We start from the raw sequence: 23,839 nt of genomic DNA, 5'->3' as shown, positions 1-23,839 counted from the left end.
TACTAATGATAAAGTCAAAGTCAGCACGGTTTCTGTAAAGGGAAATCTTGCCTGACAAATCTGTTATAGTTCCTGGAGGAAGTAACAAGCAGGGTGGACAAAGGAAAGACAGCGGATGTCATTTACTAGGATCTTCAGAAAGTGTTTGATAATGTGCCACACACGAGGCTGCTTAACAAAATAAAATCCTATAATGTTACAGGAAAGATACTGGCGTGGATAGAGGAATGGCTGACAGGCAAAAGGAAATGCGTGGGAATAAAGGGGGCCTTTTCTGGTTGGCTGTCAGTGACTAGTGGTGTTCCTCAGGTTGGTAAAAGGGACCCCCTAATGCAAGTATAATTTCCCATCTTAAATAAAAATTCCTGAGGACCTCCATTCTACGATTCAGTGCATGAACCTCTCGTTTAAAAATGTAGTAACCCCTGCCAGAGAAAGGGGTAATGCTAGTGACCTTCAGTGAAAGAGATATATTTGTATCCAAAAACTCTTTGAAAATAACACAAAAAAGAACTATTCTACAAACCTCAACCAATGAATATGATGGTTAAGTAATGGCCAGGAAAACCAAATAACTCCTGTTAATTTAACCTAGCTGAGAAGCCAGCCTGGGCCTCAGTGTTTCATCTTGCCTTTGAGAGTACAGATTTGATTATGTGTACAGCTCTGATGTAGGGCCTGAAGGCACAACCCGACTCAGAGACAAGGGGGACACTACCATCTGGGACACAGATAATGCGCAATGAGCTAAAAAGTAGCTGATGTAATTCATGCAAGGTTATGCAATTTGGTAAATAAACAGCAACACATAATATAGACAGGTGTAGGCTTGACGCTGAAAAAGGGAGCTACCCGGGTGAGAGTGCAACAAAATAAGCCATGACCGAAATTAGACATAGCAAATTAAGTACAGAGGCAATTTCCTGTTCATCATTACATCAATATCCATCTACACAACTGATACTGACCCCATATAAGGCAGCACAATCAGACTTGTAATGAGAAGGACTATCCTTAGGACAGAACTGGGTGCCAGCACAAAAGTCTTCTTCAAGGTCATCAGCCAGCCAGTTAGGTGTGCTCGTATAGTTACTGTGTAAGAAAGAATGAGTGATTAATGAAGCAATGTGAAACACATAATTTTCTTTCCAAATTTATAATACAGAATTACCCTGTAGTTTCATGCAGTTGAAAATTAAATCTTTTTATGCACCACATTTAGAGGTTTAGATCAATGCACATGTATGCAAATCAAAATAAAGTGATGATTTCTGTTCTTCTTAGATGGGCTCTACTTAATGTAAGATTAAGGAACTGAAACACATTCGCAATGAATGGGCAGTGAGGCAGAAATCCCATTGTACACTGCTCTGATTCCACCCAGGGACCCCAAGGGAAACTGCAATTGGTAGAGCAGAGATGATGTAGAAAGACAAAGAGTGAACTTGCCGATGCTCTGGACCACAAAATTCATTAAGTAATCCTTTGTGGAATAATTTATTCCAATAAAATTCTGCTTCCAATAGTCACTGACAACCCTTAGTAAACAGTGTGGGACACACAAAATGCTGGAGGAACTCAGTAGGTCTATGGAGAGGAATGAACAGCAGGAGCCCTACTGATGGAGGGTCTTAGCCTGAAATATAGACTGTTTATTCCTCTCCTTAGATGCTGCGTGACATGCTCAGTTCTTCCAGGATTTTGTGTGTGTTGCTCAAGATTTCCAACACCTGCAGGATCTCTTGTGTAAATGATATGTGATTATTTTGGGTTGGGCTTCACACAGATTGCTGTATTATATTAGATGGTAACACAAAATTTTAAGTGTGACAGTATGATTTTCACAGAATATGTCACATGCAAACCCTGCAAATGAATAGGCTTCCACATTTGAGTCAAAGCAATTCAGCATAAAGCTGACTGCCTGGAAAGCCTCATGCACCTCTGCACCTCACGGATTCCTTTCTACAAACAATCTCTCACCTCCAAAGCAGAGCTTTGTTACAAAATATCTCAAACTCCGCCTAGCTAGCAAATGCTTTAGACACCCCAATGTAGTACGTAATACATCAATCAGGTGTTGATCCAAAATTGTGCTGAATTAGCTTACATACTTGTGATGTAACAACCCTCATCAGGAACATAACAATACATTTGGAAGGCAGGCAAGTTTTAATGGACTTACAAAATTAAATTAAAATTATTCTTGATTACCTCAAGTTAAACAAAAAAAAAAGCTATCTCAGGTAATTGGCAACAGACCTCCTCAGCAGAGAATTCCACACAGTTCATTTTGAAATAGCTCTCCAATCATATTCATGGGGAAAGACATCAGTGCTGCCCACTTTTGGCAAGTTTCCTTATTGTCGATGCATTCCTCCGCCTATAATTTATACAACTGCTGCCCCAGTTCCAGAATTAAAAGGGCGCTGTGGGCTTGGTGGAATTTTTATTCTCATCTCCAGATGATTGTTTGAAACAAAGTAACTGTCTATATTTTCATTTGAGTAACTGGAAGATTATGAGTGTTTGGGCAATTTCATCTATTCTAATGGATATGTTAATTCACTGAACATAGTTTGGTAAAGTCAAAATAAAAATAGGCAATCTTTAAAACTGTCTTCCTGAAACTCATTGAAATTTTCAGCCTTCTAACCGTCCCCACAAGCCTCAGCCCAGGTCTGTTGAGGCCTCTGTCACTGACCATCTAATTTGGCTGTTTGAAAGTAATGCTACTTGCTGGTGACGAGGAGCAACCCAGATCAGCCCAAATTTTCAGGGGAGGGTGAAAGACTGAATTGCCACCCACAACCCTCCCCCACTCTAGGTTTCTGCATCTTTGCAAGGAAAGTAACCTCATCCAAATTTAGAAGCTTCGTAGGTTTTTTCCGCTTCTTTTTCTGTTAACTACATTGAGGTTGTTTGTACGATTGCTCCTTGAAAGTGTTAGTCCAAATATGGATCATTAACCAAATCCTTTTTCCTTTCCTGTTCCATGAACAGTCCCGCATTATCTTTTTGCAGAGAACTATCTCAGATATATTTCAGAAATTTCTGCCTTTTAGATTAGAAAATCTGTGCATTTGAAAGTCTGAAAGTGGAACGGAATAAAATTCTGCTTTTATTTCTCTGCCACTTCAGAACTGCTAACAAGATCTCAGGCTCCTGCTAACTTTAAATAGCTTTCTACTGATGTAACTCTACCCATAAATTCTTCCCTACTGTTCTTTCCTCCCACCAAAGCCATACACATCAGATAAATAGTTTTCATCCTGAAATGTCAGAGCTATTCAACAGCACTTTTTGAGAGAACTCGTGTGTTCAGTTCTCAAGTCTTGATCTTGACAATTTTGTGTATAATGTATGCCCTGTCATTACCTCATAGCTAAATTTGTGTATGCAATGAATCCTCATGCTCCGTGTGTCTGTACAACTAACTCATAAACACAAGAGATTCTGCAGACGCTGCAAAGCCAGAGCAACATGCAAAATGCTGGAGGAACTCAGCAAGTCAGGCAGCATCTATGGAGAGGTATCAACATCAACTAGTTAATCTCCTCCATAGATGCTGCCTGACCCGCTCAGTTCCTCCTGCATTTTGTGTGTTGCGCTAAGCAACTCATATTTGGGTCACGTACTCTGACCTGCCCTTCTGTTCTGATGTTTTTCTCGTATTTTTCCACTCACGTCTTAATTAGTAATCTTCTCCGTGGATTGTCACCTTGTCGTGGTGGAGAAGCTTGTGTGGTCCTGAGATCCTGAGAGCGATGCTGTCTGGAGCTATGCTCCTGGTAGGGTTACCCATGGCGGTAAGGTCGAGGGTGAGGTCCCTGACAAAGAACAATCTAATCAAGACCTCAGCGGTGGAACAGGCGGATGAAGTTACTTCGAACTCAACGGCTGTGAAGGCTGCAACAAATCCATCAGCTCCAATCGTTGTGGTTTTCATGCCTTTGGAATCAGTTGGGTGATTTGTGAAGTATCGTATGCTTCTTGGAGTGCAGCATCAAGTACATGTTAAACAAATACACACTCAGGCGTCTTCGCTCTGTGACACATCGACGGAACGAAGACAATCACCCTCAACCTCGAGGGATAGCCACGACGAATTAGTAATATTTTTCCCTTTTCAATCAACACTACACTATCAGTCTACCCTCTTCGATTTGACGTTTTATTAATACCAATCTTTTCCCTTAGAAGCTATTGCCTCTCCAACTCAACATTTACTAACTTGAAGTTATTGTGACCATTCTCCTTTTAAACCATTTTGCTAGAAACACTGTCCCAGACTGGTTCTGATGGAGAGAGCCCAAAGACAGAATTCTTCCCGTCCCAGTGCTGCTGCCAGTATCTTATGAAGTGGCTCTCTGGATGATCTCCCTAATCTTTTCATCCCTATACTCATGTAAAAATCCAGAGGTTATGAATTCTACTTGCTAACTTTGCTCCTGGCATTTTCCTGGCCTTTTACATACACTAATATATTAAGTATCTCCTGTCCTTCATCAATGCTCTATCGTCAATTTAAGATAGCACTAGCCTTGTCACCAGAATCCTGGGACTCTCAGTCTTGTTTAAGAGGTTGCTATCACTCCCTCTAATTCTGGATCTATGATGCACCACTCATTCAGCGCTCTGCACAGACCCTCCCTCCCAGAAGCATTCTGGTTGTCCTTCCAACTGTTTTTATCCACATCTATACAGTGTGTGTGGATGGACATTTTCACTTTGTAAAATAATTGTATTTGTTTCTGTCTTGCCTTTTCTGGTTGTCATCACCAATCTCAGGTAGGCTTCCTTTATCATAGTCATTTACCATCTTATCACCCCACTTTTTAGTGACATTTGTTTAGGCTACTGACTTGCTCTTCACGCTCTTCAGGACCAATCCTTCCATTTATTTGAAAATAACCCTGTATTTTCAGAACTCTGTGATGCATTGCCAATCATTTTACTCTTCTGTTTATCTTTCCCTTGAGCAGTCATATCCTGCTGCCATGCATGAAGTTCTTCCACTGAGATGTTGGCTTCAGACTAACAGCTTGATAGATAGATAGATAGATAGATAGATACTTTATTCATCCCCATGGGGATGGCCTGACATAACAATCCAGAGGCATGAATTTGATTCCCACCATCACAACTGGACATTTTAAATATGCTAAATTACATAATCTGGAATAAGTGGAGTGTTGTTTACCTCATTTATCAATGAGGTATGGCAGAAAATCTTCAAATCTTACCTCAGCAGTCATTGAGGCTGTGTGTGAACCCTAGCCCACACCAACATGCTTAACAACCCTCTGAAATGGCATAAGATTTACAGTTCAATAGCATTTAATAATGTTTCATTGTTGTAATGGTGATTGGTACGTGACAATCATAAATCAAACTGTTTCGCATGCCATCCATGCAGATTATTCCAAACACAAGTACACTGAGGGAATACAAAGGGAGATCAAGTAATAATTCAGAATAAAATTCTATAATTGCAGAGAAAGTGCAGCACAGGTTGACAAATAAGGTACAGCAGCTACATCAAGGAAGATTAAGAGATCTAGAGTTAATTCTTATCGTACAAGGGGTTCACTCAAGTTTTATAATACTGGGTTAGAAATTGTCCTTGAGTCTGAGAATAGAATTTGACTGGGGAAGTTAAAACATAGAAGTTCATTAAATGTGTGTCAAATTGGAAAAAGATCAACACATTCAAAGACTATGGAGAGGAAAGAATTTGGAAATGATTCAATCTACCAGGTCTACAAGTTTAGGAGGAGGAAGATGTTTAATGACAAACTTGAAGGGAAGTGGAATTAGCAGACTGGTGAAAATGAATAACAACATCAGCTAAACTGGGAAACGAGAACCAACCTTGGACAATAAGCTTGAGAGAGTAAGAGATGGGGGAAAAAGAAGACTGGAGAGGGACTAAAGTCAGTTTGGAGATCAGGACTGGGACTTGAGTACTTTGGAAAGTTTGCTTAACCCAGCTACTGCAATCAATTCTCTTAACTTGAGAAAGGACAAGTATGAGTACGAGAAATACATCTCCAGTTGGTTGAAGGTATTTGGGCTGGTGAAAGATACCCCTTTAAGTAATGTAATGAGAAGCTTTTACCCCAGTTAATGGCCTGTGGCAGTATTCAAAATGTTGGTCATTATGAACCGACTTGTGAGATAAGATCTCACAAGTAATGTTAAAGATTGCATACAAATGAACATCACTGCACCTGGCTAACAGTTTCCTCATAATGCTTAATTATATGATTTGTAAAAAGTTTGCATGCCAGTATGCTCCTGGAAATAACTGCTTTTGACAAAGCGTATCTTTAGGTATCCAATCAGATTAGAATATTGAACAGCTGAAATAATACTCTACTATAAACATTTAAGTCCACACCCCTTGCATTTAAAATAGCAGAGATACAGGCTGGCATCTACATTTATATATCGTCTTTACATAAGTAATCAGAAAAAACTATATTTTAATATAACATTATATTTCCACAGCAGAATCAGCAAAACTTCAATCACTTCTCTAGTTTTATGACACTTAACACATAAGCTGCTTTTGTTCATCTTGGCAGCTAATACAGTATACAATTATACCGCAAGCCTGATTGTAAACTGGCAGTACTTTGGAATTATGAGGCAATGAGGTTTACAGATAGTTACTTAAAACCTACAGACACACCTGCTGTGTTCTCTTATCCAGCAACGATCTAAAACTAGAACGCATGCAGTGTACAATACAAGAATATCCACTGCACAAACTAGACTTTTAATGGAAAAAGGTGACAAGGTGTTCTAACAGCTGATAAGTATTGGTCAGCAGTCTTTTTCTTGACAAGCCTTTACCCAAATCAACTACGTTCATAAATCTCGCCCACCTCTATGAAAGGATGCAAATATCCAGCCTAAAAAGGTCTATTCGTATTTATATCATGGTGCAAATATTCAATGACTCATTTTGCAATGAATAAAATCTTACATTGAATTTTCCAACACATCAAAGTGACATAAAGCACAGTAAATGGCTGTCCTACCATCTTATTTACACCAGCTCCTTGTGTCTTAAATTCTCTCCACTTTCTCATCATCTCCCCCAAAATGCAATCCCTCACCAACACACAAGGGACAATTTACAGTGGTCAATTGAATTAGCAACCCGCACATTTTTGGGATGTGGGAGGAGACTGGAAAACCCAGAGAAATCTAATACGGTCACAAGGAGAACATGTAGCCCCCCCAGGGTTAGGTCACAAATAGTCATCTTTCAGACTGTTCCCTCCACTTTAAAAGTAGTAAAAAAAACTCAGAACTTTCAGTTCAGACAATTTAACCATCAGTGTTTTTTGGGGAGGTGGCTGGATCACCTCCAGCATGCAATCAAATTTTGACTCGTCAGAAGGATTTTTGAATGAAATTTTCAAGATCGAGGTGTCTTTCAAAATTTCTTCTCATTTCCATTTTAGCTTCCTCTTACAATTCCTGAGTACTCACATGGAAGGTTTATGTCAATAAGGAGGTCAAAAAAAGGGGTTATTTAGTGACTGTATTTTTCCCTGTTCTTCCCTTAAGGCACAAATTTGAACCAACAAATGTTTTGCAGGCATTCTTAAGAAATACACTGCTGGAGAGCATACCTTCCAGTCAATCAATAATATCTCTTCAACATTGAAGCATTACTTTTAAACAAAGCTTCATACCTGGGAAGGGGAAGAATGAAAAGATTCGTAGTGGAACCACGCAGAGCTGAGCAAAAGCAAAATTCACACCTATCAGATTAACCAGAATTTTCTCCGATAGGTGGGGAGTCCAGAATACTACAAAGCACAACTGGGAAAACAAGAGAAATTTGAGTTAGAAAACAGCACAGTGCAGCTAAACAATTATCTGAACACTAAAGCCCAACTACAAATACCCAATAAATTCAGAGCCTCAGTTTGAAGTGCTCGGTTAAGGTCAAACTTTTCTAAGTTTCCTTACATCATTGTGAAGATATTACAGATGTCAGAAAGTAGGACTGTTCTGACTGTCATATTCTGATGGGCTTCCAATAGTGCAAGGTCTTGGAAATTCTGAGAAATCGACTGTCATGACATCAGATCTAACCTGGTCCCAACATATTGATGTACCGTAGATGTCGGATTATAAGCCGCTACTTTTTTCCCACATTTTGAACAGCTTTGAACACTGCGGCCTTTACTGCGGTGCGGCTAATGCATGATTTTTTTTCATGCCGCCAAAAACATTTTGCCCCGTAACAGTAGACCAATAAAATTGATGAGTAGTTCACAGAGGTCCAATGGAATTGTACGATAAATCAAGCGCACTTTCACAATTAAATTATTGTAAATCAGTCATTTGTACTCACCCTCATCAACATGGAAAACACTCGAAGAAAAGCATTGTGCTGCCTTTATGGCAGTTATTTAGTTTATAATATTTTCGCTTAGTAATTCATTTGTTAGTAATTTCTAGTTAAAGTTAGAAGTGTTTTAACTATATTTGTTTTCTGTACTACATCCCGGGATGCTATGACGTCACACCCGGTTTCGCCGCGTCTTGTGGGAAATACCGGTTTGCGACAAACGGGAAGGTGGGGGCGAGCGGCATTAGATCTGAGCGAACGCTGCTTTTAAGTTAAAGGCGATCAATAACTTTTCCTGGTAGGCTGCAGTATATATATTTTTTACCAGTCGTTAGGAGATATTGGAATGTTGTTCAGTAAAAAAGTATACGCAACGTAATTTGTGTTACCGATACGTATGTATATTTAAAAGTAGCCGCGTTACAGGCACGGTTCAAAAAAAAGCATTTGCAATATGTATTTGTTTATGTTACCATATGGATTTAATTAAAAGTTAAAAAATCCTCACGTGTAATATCTTTCTGTGTAAATATCTCATATTACAACGTGGGATACCTGCGGCCGAAAATCCGGTGCGGCCTGTACAAGTACAAAATTGATCTTCTTTCTAAAATTAGAGCCAGCGGCTTTTAATCAGGTGCGCTCTGTAGTGCGAAATCTACGGTAGTTATAAAGAAGGCAAGACAGCAGCTATACTTTATTAGGAGTTTGAGGAGATTTAGCATGTCAACAAATACACTCAAAAATTTCTATAGCTGTACTGTGGAGAGCATGCTGACAGGCTGCATCAATCCCATCATTCCCACAATCCTGATTGAGAAGTTGCAAAACCTGGGCCTCTGTACCTCCCTATGTAACTGGATCCTTGACTTCCTAATCGGAAGACCACTGTCTGTACGGATTGATGATAACATATCCTCTTCACTGACGATCAACACTGGCGCAACTCGGGTGTGTGCTTAGCCCACTGCTCTACTCTCTGTATACACGACTGTGTGGCTAGGCATGGCTCAAACACCATCTACAAATTTGCTGACGATGCAACCATTGTTGGTAGAATCTCAGGTGGTGATGAGAGGGCATACCGGAGTGAGATATGTCAACTAGTGGAATGGTGCCGCAACAACAACCTAGCACTCAACGTCAGTAAGACAAAAGAGCTGATTGTGGACTTCAGGAAGGGTAAAACAAAGGAACACGTACCAATCCTCATAGAGGGATCAGAAGTGGAGAGAGTGAGCAGCTTCAAATTCCTGGGTGTCAAGATCTCTGAGGATCTAACCTGGTCCCAACATATTGATGTAGTCATAAAGAAGGCAAGATAGCGGTTATACTTTATTAGGAGTTTGAAGCGATTTGGCATGTCAACAAATACACTCAAAAACTTCTATAGTTGTACCGTGGAGAGCATTCTGACAGGCTGCATCCTAAATGGACTTTGAAGTTTTGGACACTACCTCACTTTTTTTAATATACAGTATTTCTGTTTTTGCACACATTTTAAATAACGTATTCAATACAGATTGGTTAAATTCATTTACCTGTTTATTTATTGTTTTACTTTATTTATTATTATTATTTTTTTTCTCTCTCTGCTAGATTATGTATTGCATTGAACTACTACTGCTAAGTTCACAAATTTCACGTCACATGCCGGTGATAATAAACCTGATTCTGATTCTGTCTGGTATAGAGAGGCTATTGCATGGGACCGAACAAAACTGCAGAAGGTTGTAAATCTAGTCAGCTCCATTTGGGTGCTAGCCTACAAAGTACCCAGGACATCTTCAGGGAGTGGTGTCTCAGAAAGACAGCATCCATTATTCAGGACCTCCAGCACCCAGGGCATGCCATCAGGTAGGAGGTACAGAAGCCTGAAGGCACACACTCAGCGATTCAGGAACAGCTTCTTCCCCTCTGCCATCCGATTCCTAAATGGACGTTGAATCTTTGGACACTACCTCACTTTTTAAAAAATATACAATATTTCTGTTTCTGCACATTTAAAAAAATCTATTCAATGTACATAATTGATTTACTTGTTCACATATTATTATTATTTTTTTCTCTCTGCTAGATTACGTATTGCATTGAACTGCTGCTGCTAAGTTAACAAATTTCACGCCACGAGCTGGTGATAATAAACCTGATTCAGATTTTTTTTTAAACCAACAGCAAATGTATACAACTTCATGTCACCAATGCTGTGAAGAAGAATTACAGGGATTATGTCACACAAAAATGCTGGGAAAATCCATCCTTACAACGATAAAAGGAGGTGATTGATTTACTTATTTTTCTTCTTCTATATTATGTTACACTGAACTGCTGGTGCTAAGTTAACAAATTTTACAACACCTGCCTGTGATAATAAACCTGATTCTGATTCAAAAGTGGTTTAGTAGTGATAATGAAAACATTTGTTGTATAGAAATTATAAATCAGGAAGAATTAGCATTAGATCTGTAGTCTTCTCTCAGGCCACTGGGCTTCTGAACTCGCTGCCACATCACATTCAAAGGGTCACCGGTTAATCTGTTCTGTGCCTAACAAAATTTAATTCATACACTTTACTTTGTTCTTTGTTTATTTATGCATAATTCATCTGTAGATTTCATCCTTGTTTTCCTAAATTATTGCATGTTATATGTGTACTGTTGTGCTTTACATTCTGGTTCGGAGAAATGTCTCATTTAATGGTATACATATATAGTTAAATGACAATAAACTTGACTTGACTTACTCTCTTCTCTAATAAGGTAATATATGCAGTGAATTGTTTTAGAGCTTGGATAAAACCATAGGTTAGGGTTGGATTTTTTTCATTGGAGAGATACAAAACTCCTATATCTTTTGGTTCAGATCATTTTTTTTCTACAGAAAGGTCTTTAGAACACATTCCAGAAATTCAGTTTCATTCAGATATGAACTAATCTGCTTATACCAGTCCACAAAAGACTTAAAATCCCTTACTGAAACTTCTAGCTACAACTTCTGCATTTAAAAATTCAGCCACTTCACAGCAAGTACTAGGAGCTCTACCCTTAATTTCTATTTAATTATTCCTTAGATATGTTCATGAAGTATTCTCTGTCTCACTATCTCCCTATAAATTACCTTAACATTGAAATGGTTTTGTCTGCCATTGACATGATTCTTCTCTTCAACCAGCTTTCCCCACCTTACCTGTACGCTTTCTAAAGTTTATATTTAACATTAAGTCTTACTTCAGGAATGAAGGCTGCATGATAGTAAAGTTGAACATATACCTGCAAGTCAAATTGTTTCTTTATTCTCCACAGTTTGGGAACGAGTCCCACAGTACAATATTACTGTGTCATTTAGGATGTGAATTTTGAGGTTTGTAAGTCACAAATCATGAAACACGTAAACTTTGCATTTTATGCAGCCCAAAGCACTTTCAATCAAGATAAAAGATTAGCTTTATTTGTCACAAGTACCATACGCTTAAGTATCAAAACATACAGTGAAATGTGTTGTTGGCGTCAAATCACAAGTAAGTGCTGTATATGATAATGCAAGCGAGATGCTTATTTATTGATCGCTTGATTGAGATATAGTACGGAATAGGCCCTTCCATCCCTTGGAACCACACCAACCAGCTAACGCAATTTATCCCTAGCTTAATCACGGGACAATTTACAATAACCAATTAACCTACCGACCAGTACGCATTTGGACTGTGGGGGGAAACCGCAGCTCCCAGAGGAAACCCAAGCAGTCAGTGGGAGAACGTACTTCAACTCTGGTCACTGGTATTGCAAAACGTTGCGCTAACCACTACACTACCATGCCGCCACATGGATCTCACATGGATAATGTCAATTGTACTCACTTGGCGCATCTCCAGCTGAATCTGGATTATAATTTTCTGGATTAAGGAAAACAATAGGACACTTATCAACATCTAGATTTTCCTAATGATCTTTCTTCTCTTCCTTAGTGGGATGTGATTGTGCATATCCGGGATTGCATTTGTCTGCGTGAGTTAGAGGATGCAGAACAGTAATCATGAAAACCAAATTAATTCCCATATTCATATGTTTTTCTTTACACACAGAGACTTGCAGGTGCCTGGAATGTATTGGCAGGGGTTGTAGTGGTGGCTCTTAGATAGGCATATAAATGTCTCGAGAATGGAGGGATACTGATGAATTATTTTCTGCCTACACTGCACGTTCTCTATATGTAATACTTAATTCTGCATTCTATTGTTTTTTTTCTTTTACCAGCTCAATGCTCAGTTGTAACAAAATTATCTGTATGGACAGCATGCAAAACAAGTTTTTCCACTGTAAATAAAGCAATTTACCAATTTATAGATATTGTGTCAACAGAAGGGGTTAGTTTTAGTTAAGCATTTAATTCTTGTTTGGTTAGTTCAGTACAACATTATGGACTGTGCTGCACTGTTGTCTGTATATACGTTCAAGGAGAGAACCCCACCCCCTTCCTCTGTTCCCCACTCTGACCTTTCACTTCTTCTCACCTGCCTCTTACTCCCCCCCCCCCCCCCCCGGGCCTCTCCTCCATCCCTTTCTCCTACTGTCCACTGTCCTCTCCTATCAGATTTGTTCTTCTCCAGCCTTTGACCTTTCCCACCCACCTGTCTTCATCTATCACCTGCCAGCTGGATTCTTTCCCCTCCACCACCTTCTTTATTCTGGCACTTTCCCCTTCCCTTCTCAGTCCTAAAGAGGGGTCTCAGCCCGAAACGACGACTGTTTACTCTTTTCCATAGATGCTGCCTGACCTGCTGAGTTTCTCCGGTATTGTGTATGTGCTGCTTTGGGCTTAAAGTGCCTGCTCCTCTCCTATTCCTCCTAAAGACAATCAACACTTCTAGTTTCTTACAAGGCTGACGAGAGCTGGACAATGCACATATATACTCATGCCTTTCTGCAGATGTGTATCAGAGAGCACCTTAGCTTGCTGCATCACTGTATGATATGGAAACCGCACTGTAGCAGAATCTATAACTTGTAATCAGAACTGCCCAACACGTGACCAGCACAAGCCTATGCACCATCAAGAATATCTACACAGAAAAGTGCCAGATAAAGGCCAGTAACATCATGAAGGATCCAAACCACTCTACTTGTTATGCTTTGTAATTTCAAAATGCTAAATAAATTTGAAGGAAGACACCGGAGTCTGAGAATGTGGGTCTAACTTCAAAATTAATTTAAGCGAAGTATCACATGGTAGTGTGATGATGTATGTACTTCACACATTTTTACATATAATCCATAATTAATCACTTAAGCAAGCAAGAATGTTTGTGTGTGTGTGTGTGTGTGTGTGTGTGTGTGTGTGTGTGTGTGTGTGTGTGTGTGTGTGTACACGTACATACACACTCCAACTCAGTGGACTGCATCTGAACTATGTACATTATACATTATTTAATACAACTATTATACTGTATACAGCATAGTGAATTTTAAATTGTCCCCTTCAGGAGTTGACTCAGAGACTGCAGGAAGTAATTCTGAAGGTGATAGCCAACTTTCTTCTCTGACAGTATACTCTGCTCTCCTCAACTGATCAATGTATTGTCTCCAGATGATATCAGACACACTGTGTAGGACAGTCACTCAGTTCTATCCTTAATCTTTCCACTTCTGTAGTTCCTCATTAGGACTGTTTGTCCAGGAGTGAAGCAACAAACCTCCTTGTTTGAGGAGCCTTCAATTTGACTCAGCTGTTTGTTCTGCATACTCCTTCTTAGATTGGGTTTCAGGACATCCAAGCGTAGAACAAGGGATGGGCAGGAACAGCGTAGCTGTTGAATTGCTGGTTGTGGAATGTGTAGTATTACAATATGCAAGGAGCAAATTCGTGAGCTTCTGGTTCAGTGCTAGTGTAGTGTTCTCTGCTGACATTGCTCACAGTGCATTCTTTAGACTCTGGACAAACTTCCCCACCGAGCAATTTGTAGCTGAGTGGCATGGTGCAGGGGCAATATGGCTTATTCATTTTTAGGAATGATCAAAACTGTTCGCCCCTAAACTATGATCCATTTTCACTGACTAAGTGTTCAGGAACACCAGTCCTTGTGAAGAGGTTTCTCAACATATATAAGCAGTGTGCCAGGCAGTAGTGGAGGCTAGGGGGAACTCTTCTGGCCACTTGGTAACTGCATCCTTTACTACCAAGAAATTTGTGCCCATGAATGGTCCAACAAAATCTACATGCATCCTCTGCCAGGCCAATGCAAGCCATTCCCGGGGATGAAGAGGTGCTGCTCTTGGTATTTTCTGGACGAGTTGGCATTACATACAGCACATCGCAAGCTACTCAATTTGCTAATCTATCCCAGGCCACCAGACAAATCTTTGAACCAACACTTTCATTTTAACCATGCCGACATTACTGGCATATATAGCTCCTCCAACACTTTAGCTTTCAGCTTGGATGGTACAACAACTCTCAATCTCCACACAAGCCAACCTCCGTCAAAGGCAAGTTCATCTCAACACTGGTAAAAATAGGGAAACTGGAGCCATTCTGATGGCCACATAGACCAGAGACAGTGTGGAGTCTTTTCTACTTTCCCATCGGATCATTTCTGTCATAATAGGGAGACTTTTGATTTGCATTGGGGAGAATATGTCAAGAGGAGTGTCTTTTTCAGTAATTTTTTTGGGTTCTTTATTTTCCAAGGATAAGCTGGACAATCCATCAGCACTTGCATGACTAGCTGTCCTCTTGAATTCAATCTTGTGATTGGGACCTCCAAGAAACAGAGCCCATCTCTGCATTTGTGCTGCTACTGTTAGTGGAACAGTTTTCTGTGCATTGAAAATGGACACTAGCAGTCAGTAACAAGCGCAAACTCCCTCCCATACAAGTACTAGTTGAAATGTTTTACATCCCAAACCAGACTCAAGGCCTCTCTATCAATCAATGAGTAATTTTTCTTTGCAGCAGTAAGGTAATGTGATGCAAAGGCTATGGGGTTTTATCACTCATAACATTAAACATGATTACACCCATATCGTAATGCGAGGCGTCAATTGTAAGCTTGACTGGACGATGTGGATCATAATGTGTCAGTGCAGTATCTGACATCACCACATCCTTTACCTTTTAGAAAGCCACCTCACACTACTTTGTCCATTTGTTATTTCTTTCCAATCTGCAGTAACAAGTCCAAGGGGTGAAGCACAATAGCCAGGTTTGGTAGGAACTTGTTACAGTAATTGACGCATCCCGAAAAGGACTGCAACTGTGATACATCCTTTAGCCTTGGGGCACCCACCACTGTTCGAATTTTCTCAGCAGACCTGTGTAATTATTGTGTGTCAATCTATGACCACAGTAAGTGATGCTTGATTTAAAGAATTCAGATTTGTCACAACATGATCTGAGCCCATAATCTTCTAACACTTGTCTTGAGATGTTCTTTCTCATCCTTACTGGTAACAAAGTCATTCAGGGAACACTGAGTGTCTGGGTAGTCTTGCAGAACCTGTTCCACACCTTTTTGCCAGAGTTCTGGAAGTTAGGTGGAGATGCTACTCCAAAAATAAGCCTATTCTATCAATGCAAACACAAGGAAATCTGCAGATGCTGGAAATTCAAGCAATAGACACACAAAATGCTGGTGGAAAGCAGCAGGCCAGGCAGCATCTATAGGAAATGTCGACTGTACTTCTTCCTATGGATGCTGCCTGGCCTGCTGCGTTCCACCAGCAGTTTGCATGTGTTGCTATTCTATCAATAAAGCCCCTTGTGAGTGTTTACGGTGAGAAACACTTAGGACTCTTCCATCTGTTTCTGCAGGTAGGCCTCAGCTAAGTCAACCGCCTAAGTGTTTTCCTTCAGAAAGCCTTGCAAAAATATCCTCTGTCCTGGACAGAGTATCGATCTACTTTCTGTACTAGGTTGATGGTAATCTTAAAATCACCACAGATCCTGACAGACCCTTTATCTTGGCTACTGGGACCAATGGGCTCCACTCATTCCCTGGAAAGAATTCTCTCAGCCTCCATGTGATCTACCTCATTGGCTTCTTAATCACTATACAAGGAACAGGACATAATTTGAAAAAACTTGGGTGCAGCATTTTCATATAACACTGTTTTAACCCCTGATATGTTTGAGTTTTCCAGCACCATTCCTTGAACAATGCTGTGAAATCTTCCAGTACATTTCTTAATTTTCTTTCATAGGACTTCATTGCAGGGGCTGTGGCATGCAAATGATGGGCGAATCTCCAGTCAAGCTGTAGTTGTCTCAGCCAGTCATGCCCCCACAATGCTGGTCCTTCCGTCTTTAACCTCATACAAACTTAATGTGGCTTGTTGGTTGTTGCATTTCACTGTTACAGATGTCACTCCCACAGGAGTTATCTTTTCTCCAGTGTAATTTCTCAGTTGAATATCTGCAGGCTTCAATTTGGTATCTTTGAAAAGCTGTTCAAACTCATTTTGTGGAATGACTGAAACAGCTGAGCCAGTGTCTAATTCCCTTTTAATTAATTTGCTGTTCACTTCTGGCATAAACCATATTGCTTGTCTAGTGTTAATTTTCACACTGTAAGCCACAAGGTTACCCAATCCTTGTCACTCTCATCATTATCAGATTTTTCATCAACAGCATCAAGATTGGTGCTCTTTTGAAAGTGCAATTTGTCTTTTGCAGTCCATTTATTTTTATCTGCCCAACATACTCTTTGTATGCATCCTAGTTTGTTGCATTTTCTACAAGTTTCACCCTTAAATTTGCTTTGATTTAGTGTATGTGAGCCCCTGCCACTATTGCAACATGATTTGGCAGCCAGGCTGGTTTCTGTTTAAATGCTACAATTTTGTTCCTATTCACTTTTATCCTTGACCGCAACTCAACTGTTCCTCTGTGGTTTCCACTGAAGCAATAAATGTAAGTTGTGCTTCCATTAGGAGCCAATTTTGAATGCTTTCTTTTAAGATTCACAAACTAAACTATCTTTCAGTTCATCATTAAACCCATGACCAAACTTACAATGTTCAGACAATCTCTTCAATTCAGCCACGTGCGCTGAAATTGACTTTTTGATTCCGCATATGGAACCTAAAGCATTCTGCGATTAAGAATGGCTTTGGTTCTGAATGTTCTTGTAGTGCTTTGACAATATCAGCAAAGCTCATTTTGACTGGTTTGGTTGGAGCAGTTAAACTTTGATGCAAACTGTATGCCTTTAAACCCAATGCCCTCAGAAAACTTGGTACTCATTTCCCATTGGCTAATTAATTTACTTCAAAATATTGCTGAATTAGCTTGGTATACATATTCCAGTTATCTTTTGTGTAATCAAACGTATCGATTTTCCTGACATGGCCAGATATTTCTGCACCCAGTACTCACACTTTATGAACATGTGAATCTTTTCTCTTTATGAACCCATGAATTATTTTGCTTACTGCCTTATTTTAAAAACTTCATTGTGTCTTCCTTTCCAAAGAACATGTCCTGTGCTGCATTTAAAAAAAATTCAACCATCTCTGTATGGGCTGGGCTGTGTTTTTTTTCACAGTGTCATTTTAAGTTTGAACAGCTCGCTGCGTATTAAGAGGTTGATAGCCATCTTGGATTCATTTTATATATACCTCATTGCCAATATTATGTTTTGTAACTTCAAAACATTAAGCTAATCCAAAGGAAGACATGAGAGTCCGAGAATGCGGGCCAAACTTTGTTTACTTTAAGCGAGGTGCGCTTGTATCATGTGGTAGTATGATGATGAATGCCATTCACATATTTTAACATATAACCTTAATTATTTTAATGAAACAAGAAAATACACACACACACACACACACACACAATTACTCAAATATTAAATACACAATGTTGCTCATGGACTGTTTGTCTTAGTCCGATCACGGAGGACACGACACAGCACACCACCAGGACCACCAAATTCAAAAATAGTTACTTCCCCCAAGTAGCAAGGTTGATAAGCACTTCCACCAACTAACCCACTACACCCTCCACCACCACTACTTCATTTCCTGTCAGTCACCTTGTGTACAAACACTCCTGTGCCTAACTTCATTTTATGCAAACACAATCACTGTATATAAGATATCTTATGTATTAATATCTATTATGTTTCTTTATTATTGTGGTCTTTATCTTATTGTGTTTCTTTTGAAGCTGCATTAGATCTGGAGTAACAATTATTTTGTTCTCCTTTACAATTGTGTACTAGAAATGACATTAAACATCTTGAATTGTATCTTGAATGTGAATCTATTCCTAGTGGAGCAGGAGTAAAGGTTACCAGGCCACAGGTTGAACAAGGAAAGGAGAATGAAAATGGCGTGTCTACTCTAACTGGGTTCGTACATAGTGATTTAGCTATTTAAGGAATCTATCCATCTGCTTAATACAGATGCAAGGAGTTTGTACAGGATATTAATGAATATACAACCATTAACAAGTTACTCAGATGGTTTCATTGCTTCATCTTATTTTCAGATTGTGGGAAGAAATGTATTATTTTAATGTTATTTAATGTTATTCAGCTTCGAGTGATGATGGAATTACTCATGCAAAATAAAATGTATGGTCCAAAATGTATGTGATATAAATGCCGGATGCTTTGAAAAGAAAGCAAGTTTTATGCAAGGCATATAGAACTTTGTGGTATAACAGCATTTTTCTATTATAGAATACTCTACCAGTTCATTCATTCTCATTTTGTGGGATGAAATACTGGCTAAATATGAAGCAGATAAAATGTGATGCCATAGCCGATGTAATTATCACTATGTCTGTTTCTGGCTGCTGTATTGGTCGCAGTCTGCCTTCTTAAACTTCTACAGTCTGTGTATGAAGCTGATTGCAACAATGCATTGTTTTTTGGGGGAGGGGTTGTGAGGAAGATTGTGATTTGTCAACATAATTGGTCAACGATGCTGTAATGGCCATTGATTTTAAAAAATGTGCCTGGTAGATTAAATTAAATATATAACAGATTACGGAAATCCTGGCAAAATGACACCACCATATCTCAGCTAAATGGACAAAGAATACAGAAATGTATCACAATCTATTTTATGGAATTTAAACAGAGTTGTGATAATAAAGTTACAAATAAAGAAATCAAATGATCCCACGCACTAGAATTTTCTGATTCAGTGATACACTCACAACATTATATCCAACTTTCAAGGGGAGGATGGGCATAATTGAAAATATCAAGTTTTAACTGGAATTAATGGAACACTACGCCCGTTTAGTGGGCTCCGTTACATACATCTCTTATTTGAGAAAATGTTATGTTAGAGTCGTAAGATTAGCCTTGGTTCCACAAAACACAGGATAGCATCTGGTTAAAAAGCCTCTTCAGATATAGTAGTAATCACACATTATTAAAAAGTACAGCGTCAGCAATCTCGGAATGTGCCAGATTCCAGTGGCAGCCTATGAAGAAAATAGTTGCAAGATCGTAAACTAGTCTTTGCCACAAATTGGAAAACAGACCATTCTGTCTCTCTTATATTTGATCTTTGCTCATAAACAAAAGCCAAACCCAGCTGTAAAGTGTGCACATATGTGTGCATTGGTGAAAACTCTATTGGACATGGCTTTATGATCAAATATCTGTTTTTGTCACACACGAACCAGCACTTTATCAAATAAGAAATTTACTCTGAAGTTGAAATAAGGTTAAAGTGAAGGATGCACTGGAAAAAAATAGCTATTTAATGTCAACCAGAAATAAAATTTGAAGCAATCATGGCATGGCAGATGAAATTTCAGTATAAATATTGACATTTTACCAATTGCATATCAAGGAATATTATATTTTCTGCAGTAGGAATTGTTTGAAAAGGACTAATTTAAAAGGATAATGAACATTTAATTTCCACAGGGGAATGAACTAAATAATTTTCCCACAGTAGAATTTTTGTGTTATTGGATTGGTAAGTACATTTCTCTTGCTGCTTTTTCAATATCCTATAAATGATAGCTTTCTAGAACAACAATGCAGTTAGAGAGAAACTAGCTTTTCTAGCTACTCATATTCTTCATCTCAACCCTTTGGTTACAGGTTAGAGTTAAAATATATATGGGTGTAAAATAATAATTTAAGCTGTATCATGTAATTTAGAGTCAACTTAGTTAAATCAATTGTAGCTGAAGGCCAAATGTGAACCAGTAACACAGAGGAGGAAGTTGCAGCTGTACATAATCTATAGACTGCAGAAATTGTATACCACAATGCACCATTTCATGCCATCTTTAACTTTAATGAGTTGCTGGGCTATGTTAACAAATTGAACATGTCTTATTGAAGATATAATATATAAATACAGTGGATTCCAGTTAACTGGACCATCAGATAAAAGGGGCAGCTGCTTATTTGTGTCAACTCGTAAAGAACAAAAACTAATTGAGAAAATAGCTGGGATTTCCTTCATTAGTTTGGGGCACTATGCTGCTTAACTGGGACAGGAGGACAGTTTCTAGCTAGATTCAGTCATGTGCATGTTGAGTATGTGACTTTTTTAAAAACAATTTTCATGAAACTTTGGCTAATTGGGACAACCGCTTAATTAGACCAAAATGTATTGGTCCTGATGTGTTTCAATTAACCAGAATACATTTTATAGAGATCAAAAAACATGCATCTGTACTTAAAACAGAATTTTAAATGGGAACTATTCTCCACTCCTACACCACTTCCCTAAAAATAGCCAGGAGTAAAAAAAATCATTCCTGTTCCTTTTAAACCTTCCCTAAAGCTCCTGAGCACAGCACAAGCACCAATCAAGCCCAAGACCATCTGCCCTCTATTGGAGTATAAAAGTTGCATTGTTTGCTGTGTAATCAAAACTATGTAGTCAGCTTTGAACTTGCTATTTGCTATGCATGCATCCTATTTAGTAGGAGAATGAATTCTTAAGAATGTAGAAGACAATGGTGTGTTAATGAGAGGCTAGCTAAGAGATGTAGATTATGTAGTCAGCTTTGAGTTTGTTATTTGCTATGCATGTATCCAATTTTGTACGAGAATGAAATCTTAAGAATGTAGAAGAATGTGTTAATGAGAGGTAGCTAAGTGATGTAGATTAGAACAGGATTAAGTCAATGGGTAGAAACAATAGTGGCGGATGTACTTGTGATACGCAACTGTAGACCGATTGGATATGCTAATGCAACTAAACCAGGAGATTGCTATAAAAAATGCTATGTACAGGGATCGGTGGGCAGTCAGCGACTAGCTCAATGACTGTCTCAGCTTTGATTTGCAAATTAAAATATAATACTTCTTGAAGAATCTTCTGCGTCTCCTGGTCGTTTGTGGGGCACGAAAAACCACGACACCTCCCAGTAACATTGCTCCACCCGGATTTGAAGATTACTCTAATTTTTGGATGGAGCATTTTTATTTCTTGCAAATGTGCACTGCTCATTCAGATGAAACTGAGGTCCAAGCCAACTAAAGTTTACATTGGGGGCCTGGCACTTAAACAATCCGTGCTGCCAAATTGCCATGTGCCTATTTGGATAACATCCTGTGAAGCATTCAAGAAGCGAGAAATGGGAGAAGGCTCATTGCTTTTCTAAATTCATTACCAATTCTGTCAAACCTGTGGTATTTTAATATCATTTTCTTTCCACCACCTTTCTCCTTCTACATGAATCCATGTGCTTACGTCATGTCTGAACCAAGTACAAAAAAGTGTTTTACTTTGGCCTTGATTAACACAAGTCGCAAATTATATGCTGAGACCCACAAGTATACGATTACGATCTTAACTGCACTTTAAAACCATCTTTTTTTCCACTGGCAAAAACCTGAAATACAGTTTGAATTTGGATTGCTTAAATCAGCACAATTCTCCACCCAGATCCTGTCATTCACTTCTGTCATTCCTGTCTTATGTTATTCCAGTAAAGTTCATCCTAACAACATTTCAACTTCCAACAGTGCACATTACAATCTACTGGTCTCAACAGAGGTCAAACATTGCAACTAATTATCCTTAATAGCACGTGCATATTCAATTCCTTTTCTTCTCCCAGTAATTTCAGGTAATTAATTAACCTTTTGAACTTATATCATCTCCCCGATTTCTGTTATTCATTATCCTATACTATCTTCTTTGGTGCTCCTCTACTATTCTTTTTGCCACTTCATCTCTCTCCCAGGAGATCGTGGGTCTTCCCACATACTCTTTTCACCTCTTTTCCCTTTCCTTGCTGCAATTTGTTTGATCTCCATTTTTCCTAGTTCTAGCAAAATATCATTGATCTGAAACTCTTTCTTTCTCCAGATATATTGCCCAAACTGCAGATCATTTCCACCATTTAGATTTTACTTCACATATTCGTACAAGGGCAGCAAATGTGCAAATTATATATCATTTGGTAATACAGACAATAGTATTTGTATCATATAAAATCTCTGTAGGAGTCATGTATGTATCTATTTTCTGTCTGTATTGTATTTTGTGCCGCCTGTTTTTATTATGGGTTCTGTGAGCATAGTCACATGTTCACCCTTTGTGCTGTTAGTTTAGTTAGTGAGAGACTTAGTAGGGATGGATACATTTTGTTGAACGCTTATTTTGCTAATTCTGTTATCGCTAATCTTGCTAATTTCACTATCACAATACTAGTTTTGTTAGTTTATTTTAAAAATCGCTATATAAGATTGCTGGTTTCACAATAAAGAATTAGATTTACTTTTCTGCCTTAGAACTCAGTTATTTGGAAGTGCGTCACATGGTGTTAATTCCCCCATTTGATCTCTCAGCAGTTTCGGTTTATTTTTCAAGTAGCCGCTACGATCTTTAAGCAACAGATAAAAATCTGTGTTCAAAGATTCCAGACAGGTAATTCTGATAGATATTAAGGCTGACAAATTTGTTTATATCTACGAATACATACGTACAGTTTGCTGGCAGTTTATTAATTCTGAAAAATGTCCCAGTAGCCTCATTCAGAAAAGATTGTAAAACTAGTCTTTCTTTGTCTTACTCCCAAATGTCCTGGTTCTTTGCTACAGCGTTCAAACCTCTGCAGGTAGATTAAACAGTTTCTCAGCATCTTATCAGTTATGGTACTTACTCTCAAAACCTGAAAATCTATTCAAATGAAATGTTTCTCTCTTCATTGATGATCTCTGAGGAATTTCCAGTGAGTATTTCCAGCGTTCTCTATTTATAATTTGGATATGTTATCTTCTTCTTCATCTTCTGAGTCAGGGGTTCCCAACCCTGGCTCCACAGACCCCTTGCTTAATGGCATTGGTCCATGGCATAAAAATGGCATGTAGAACTCCTGATCGAAGTCATTGGTATAAATTGGACATGGTTGAGATGCAATATTGATCCATAAGGAACCAAACCATTAACATTCTACTAATCTGGAAATAAATCTCTCTTTTTCTGTTGACTATTCAATCCTTAATCCTTGCTAATATGTTACTAACATCCTGTT

At 38.7% G+C, this 23,839-nt stretch overlaps 1 protein-coding gene across 1 annotated transcript in view; it reads right to left on the bottom strand.

Moving 5' to 3' along the window:
* The window catches only part of ankhb (ANKH inorganic pyrophosphate transport regulator b), a 130,826-nt gene that overhangs the window by 17,058 nt on the left and 89,929 nt on the right, over nucleotides 1–23,839 (bottom strand). The window contains exons 9-10 of the mRNA XM_073024329.1: nucleotides 7,713–7,842; nucleotides 969–1,092 (exon numbers count right to left, since the gene is read on the bottom strand). Of these exons, the coding sequence (XP_072880430.1) occupies nucleotides 969–1,092; nucleotides 7,713–7,842 (254 nt within the window). The remainder of the gene's footprint in view (nucleotides 1–968; nucleotides 1,093–7,712; nucleotides 7,843–23,839) is intronic.

The sequence above is a fragment of the Hemitrygon akajei genome, chromosome 20, assembly GCF_048418815.1.
Source record: "Hemitrygon akajei chromosome 20, sHemAka1.3, whole genome shotgun sequence".
NCBI lineage: Eukaryota > Metazoa > Chordata > Chondrichthyes > Myliobatiformes > Dasyatidae > Hemitrygon > Hemitrygon akajei.
This window is presented reverse-complemented; position numbering and strand designations above follow the sequence as displayed.